Genomic DNA, 6,000 nt, shown 5'->3' on the forward strand with positions numbered 1-6,000 from the left:
CGTCGCATGAGTCTCTAAACAGTTTGTTTACCTTTTTAATTTATTGTGGGATGCTGCTTCTTTTCCTGACTGTTGGAAAAAGGCACACATAATCCCTCTACTAAAACCTACCAAAGACCCCTCTTTACCGACAAGCTACCGCCCAATTTCACTGACAGGCTGCCTAGGCGAAACCTACGAGAGACTCATTAATCGCCGTCTTGTACATTTTTTAGAGGCAGAGGGTGTGTTTGATACGAATCAGTGCGGCTTCCGAGCGGGCCGCTCCACGATAGATCACCTTGTCCGCTTGGAAACTTCTATTCGGGAAGCATTCGTCCATCGCCAGCACTCTGTTTCTGTCTTCTTTGATCTACAAAAGGCTTATGATACGACTTGGAAATATGGGATCCTTCGAGACTTGTATTCACATGGCGTCCGAGGTCGCATGCTTCGTTGTATTCAAAGTTTTTTGACGGGTTGGACCTTCCAAGTGCGTTTGGGCTCCATCGTTTCGGATGTCTTTCTCCAGAAGAACGACGTCCCTGAGAGTGGAGTACTAAGCGTTACACTTTTTGCCGTAAAGATTAATAGTTTGGCTAAGGTTATACCACCATCTGTATCCTATTCAATGTATGTGGATGAAGTGCAGATATCATTTTCCTCTTCTAACCTGTCCAGCTGTGAACGGCAATTGCAGCTCACAATCAATACGATGAGCAAGTGGGCTGATCAACATGGCTTCAGGTTCTCTCCTGATAAGACAGTCTGCGTTCCCTTTTCACTCCTCCGTGGCCTATCTCCAGATCAATGTGTTGCACTTGAATGACGTTGCTATATCTGTAAAGGAGGAACACAAGTTTTTAGGGATCATATTTGATAAAAAGCTCACTTTTATACCCCACTTGAAAGAGTTGAAACATAAATGCCTACGTTCATCAAGCATCCTCAAAGTCCTGTCGCATACGTCCTGGGGGTCTGACAGACGGTGCCTCTTGCGACTTTATAACTCCTTGGTGCGGTCCCGCTTGGACTATGGCGCGATTGTTTATGGTTCGGCGCGTCCGTCTGCCCTAAAAAAGTTGGACCCCATCCATCATCTGGGGCTCAGACTTGCCACGGGAGCGTTTCAAACATCACCTGTACTTAGCTCGTATGCTGATACACATCAAATGTCCTTGGAAAGACGAAGGCAATATTTGAGTCTTTGTTATGCTTACAAGATATACAGCTATCCTCAACATCCCACTTTCGACGCCCTTCAACCTTCTACATCGTTCCGACTCTATGAAAACAAGCCGAGCATTGTTCGGCCCCTGAGTTTCAGAGTACAGAGCCTGGCAACATCGCTCCACCTCCCCTTTAGTGAAGCTGCTTTGCTGAGGAGCAATGAAAGATTTGCGCCTTGGAACCTTCTGCCGATCTCTTGTGACTGGTCACTGGCCAAGTACAGAAAGATAGCTACTTCTCCACTCGTTCTTCAGCGGGAGTTTGCCGAATTGGAACAGAAATACAAGGACTACTCACACTTTTACACTGACGGATCAAAAACATCAACCTTCGTGGGGTGTGCGGTTTACTCCACTAGCTTCAGGAAAGTTCGACAACTCCACATTTATGCAAATATGTTTACTGCTGAATTGTACGGTATTTTAATGGCTGTTGAATACTTATTAGAGAACAATATTATGAAAGCAATTCTGTTTGTCGACTCCCAGAGCGTTCTTCTAGCCGTTTCGTCCTTAGCAGACAGCAAGAACCTTCTCGTGCAATGTCTTCGGGTACGACTAAACCGAGCACTTCAACTAAGACACCAGATCAAATTCTGCTGGGTCCCGAGCAACGTGGGCATTTCTGGCAATGAGAAGGCAGACTTGCTTGCTGCCTCTGCAAAGGAATGCCCCAAACTGCCTCTTGGCCTGCCACACCAAGACCTGAAACCGATCATACAGAAATCGATTATCAACTCATGGCAGCTGGATTGAGATTTGGAAAAAGAGAACAAGCTTCACAATATCAAGCCCCAACTGGGAGTATGGGAGAGTTCGTTCCATAAAGTCCGTCGGGTTGAGGTTCTCTTTTGCCGCTGAAGAATTGGTCGTACCCGTTTGACTTATTTGCACCTGCGCTATGGTGAGGATGTTAAACTTTGCGACAACTGTGGGAAAGTTATGACTGTTTTGCACATCCTGTGGCATTGCAAAGCTTTAAACTAGGAGCGCCGATCATGTTTTCCAGAACTCTTTCGAGATCACCTTCCCTTTCATCCATATTTTCTGCTTGGCGATCAACCATTTATACCATTCGATCGAGTTTTAAAGTTCCTTCATAACACTGGCCTTTTACACCAGCTGTAGCTTGCAGTTCTTTTAGATTACACCTCTAAGCCCCTTGGAAAAACCTTTGTTTTGCGCAATATGGCCTCAGTTGCTCTTGCGCCATAAAACCCCAATCATCATCGTGATTGTTTTTTTAGCAGGAATTGCTTAAAAGGCCGATAATTCACAACAACAAAAACCAGTATTTAGCTCGGAGTACGCGGGGCTGTGTATAGCATTTTTATCGTTTCTAACTTAATATCAGCATGATAATAATGTAAGAGGTTTCTGCAGCCCATCCAGGTTGAAGGGTGGACAACATGCGCAGTATTAAAAACGCTGACATTGAGGAGAAATTTTAAAAGCGATGTGACAGGTCATTGGGGTATATCAGGCGCTTGTTCAGAGTGACTTCGAATTACGCTCAAGACCTGTGTAACCGAGAATAGGGTTGAAATTACCGATCAATAAGGGGCTGAGGGGCCACCGTTCCCATGATGCTTTTAGCCCGGGCCGGGGCACTTGGGGATATAGCAGATGGTCTATAAGGCCAGCAGGATCTAGCTTCTCTGGCCGAGAAAGTGTATGTGCTCGGATGAAAACTTGTTCGCGCCTTTTTATACCAGAACCCCCTGAACCGGCGATTTTCAAAAATGGCTGAATATGATCGTACCGAGCGTTGGCGCCCTAGTCTTACAATGACGCAACCATTCTAGCTTCAGATAAAAGGTGGAATCTTGAGTGTAAAATATCGACGACGTCACCAGCAATTTGTTAGCCCCAAGCGTGACGTGTCATTAAAAGTCGATTTGAAAAAAGAAAAAAAAAATGACAAGAGGACACATAGAGGCGGGCGTACTTGGGGCTCCCTTTTGGTCTTTTGTTGGTATTTGGAGACTGCGTTTTGCCGTTCTTTGTCTCCTGTTCTGTGTTCAGTTGCTTGGCTCAAAGTTTGCGATCGGTTCAGCTTTATCCTGGATTCTGACGGTCACTAATTCCGTATATTGTTCCGGCCACGAATGTGTTTCAAGTTGCAAAACGTATTTGAGTAGTGAGTACAAGATAGTGATAAATGTAATTAAGATAGAGTAGCAAATACGTAAGACTAAAGGCATTTGTAATATACCAAAATACTGTTAAAAGTATATGAAGTACAGTATATTGAGTAGAGTATTTAAGATAGGCACAAGTCTGACTTGCTCACATACTTCACATACTCTGAGGATGTCGTGGACACGAGGCCTACGTCAGCGTTCGGCGAGGACTCGGATCCAAACACGCACTTCGTGTCCAAAAACGGCGACTGCCAATGCTGCTTGATGAACTTTTTAAGAGGGTCTATTTTATGCAGAATTAATGTGCGAACCGTTTCTATATCTTCGAGACCAAGCGTCATACTATCCGGCTCGCATAGTCGTTTTTTTTTTCTTTGTGTGTATGCAGATGATCGGATATTCGTCTATGTAAAGTGTTCGGCCGGTGCATGTTATATAAATTCTTTTAAATTTGTAAGTACGCGTGAACTTCGCTGCCTTTAACTTAACGACGACAAAAACATTTCTTATATTCCATCTATACTCACACGGCCACGTCGACTGCTAGAGGGCATCAGCTGGTAGGAAGTGTACCACCAGCATATCCTGAAATCTGACTATCGGACCGCTATACCTAAGGGCTCTCAGTATTGGAGTTAGCCAATTGATCGTCTCGTCAAAAACTGCAGTGGTCATAGATTGGGTGGCAGTGGCCACACGTAATACTGTCTGTCTTTCAGCTTATGATGAGGCTGTTTTCTCCTCGTAACCCTGCCATGTATTTCCGGACTGATTATCTACAGTAGTACTTAGCATAGGAAAACGTTATTACGTAGTAGGATTAGTATAAAACTGGTTGCAGTTTTGTCAAAATAAAGAGCGAAATTAAAATCAGAAATATTCGTAATAGTATAAACACGGCACTAGCATGTAGAAATAGTAGCATAAAAAGGCCGTGCGTGGATATTAAAAAAAAAAAAAAAAAAAAAAAACAGAAAGACAGAATTAGGTGAGCACTACTCTCAAAAGATGCCCTGTCGGTGTTCTGTCTTCCTATGTTTATTTTTCTTTTTAAGTTTTTGCACCAGATCAACGCGTTCATCTCCAAAAGAAAAACATTAGGTTCGAATGTTTCTCATTTTACACAAGCATACTGACACATGGGCTACCCTAGTCTGCTCTAATCACATGCAAAACGCCACTGACCAAGAAGCTTCTTCGTGAAGGTGTAATTTCACAGACACCTATAGACTTTTTCCTTCAACTTTTCGTTCGGAAATATTAAATGACGAAGTAACGGATTGTTGTCGCAGTCACGGTAATTGCGCTATGACGACGATTTTCAAATGCAACTTGTGCGCTGGACATGAGCACTGTAGGAACACTCGACATTGGCTCGCGAAAACCAATGCCTTGGCGAGTATTCGGCTAGTGGCTCGTGTTAAATCGCTCGAGTGGCGGGAGAATACAAACCCTGGCAATCTATAGAGCTCAGCACCTGCCATATATGCTTGGCCGACCCCGGCGCGTGGCCACGTTGAAAATTGGCAGCACATAATCGGTACGGCATCACGTGACAGCTCGTTCTGTTTGTGAGTTGAGGGGGTGAACGCCGCTTGTTTTTTATTTTCAGATCATATTTTTTTTTGCAATTTCCATTGTCTATAAAGAGAAAACAAATTTATGCTTTGTGGGATATGCACGTCAAATATTAATTCTCTGCTGTATTTTGTAAGGGTACAGGAAATGTGGCACCGCCTCTTTTATATAATGGTCAGGAAGCTAAAGGGACACTCTTTGGTGCAGGTGCTTAAACAAACTCTCCTCTCGCGTATCGGATTCCATACGTATAAAGCGCATTGTAACGCGTATTTTTGGTTGGAGCTTTTATTGCATGTTTTATTATGTAAAGGCAGTGCAATAAAAAAAAAAAAAACCTTGCATCACCGAAAAGAAAAATGCATTCAAACGTTTATATTTGTTGTTCTGATTGCTATAAAACAAACAAGTGTTGCATTTTATTTTTTCAACACAGGAGTGCACTTTAGGCCCAAGAGAAACGCTGCGCAATTGGATCGACGAATTGACGAGACAAAAAAACAGAGTTTTGATAGAATGGTGCCCAAATTTTCCGAAGAAGTAACTTTCGCTGGTGGTTGCAATAAATAAAAAAAGAATTACGTGTGCCCTTTATCTGCATCAATTCTCAATAAAAAATACTTCTTTAGTACAATTCATGTTGTAAAGTTCAGTAACATACTGAGCTTTATCCGATAAAGACTGATCCAAGAACATCCACTTTTGGGGACTTTAGACGCGCTAACGCCTGACAGCCTCGCGTACTTCATTTATAGTGATTTCTCTGTTTACCTTTTCTGCCACCGTTTTACCTACTTTCGGCATTAGCTTACACAAAATTGTAATACATGATTATTAAAAACTTTATTTTCTTTGAACTGTACTCCGCAAAAATGGACTATTTCCCACTCGATATCAGTTTGCTCAGTTAAGAGCGCGTGTTATAACCGGAGCGCCGTGATTTACGTTTTGCTTGCTACCGTTCATTCATTTTTAAACATTTTTGTCGGCTGTTCGTCTCGCTCGAGCGCCTGCATCCTGCGATGAATCTTTGCACCCTTGTACACTTTTTCGAGCATCATATTAGCGGA

The 6,000-nt window shown here is 43.0% G+C and overlaps 1 protein-coding gene across 1 annotated transcript in view; it reads left to right on the top strand.

Annotated features, from left to right (window-relative positions):
• LOC120849361 overlaps positions 1–5,474 on the top strand; it is a 48,467-nt gene extending 42,993 nt beyond the window's left edge. Inside the window, exon 4 of the mRNA XM_040221568.1 lies at positions 5,367–5,474. Within this exon, the coding sequence (XP_040077502.1) occupies positions 5,367–5,474 (108 nt within the window). The remainder of the gene's footprint in view (positions 1–5,366) is intronic.
• Positions 5,475–6,000: the final 526 nt, after the last annotated feature.

This window comes from Ixodes scapularis, unplaced genomic scaffold (genome assembly GCF_016920785.2).
Source record: "Ixodes scapularis isolate PalLabHiFi unplaced genomic scaffold, ASM1692078v2 ptg002746l_1__unscaffolded, whole genome shotgun sequence".
Lineage (NCBI taxonomy): Eukaryota > Metazoa > Arthropoda > Arachnida > Ixodida > Ixodidae > Ixodes > Ixodes scapularis.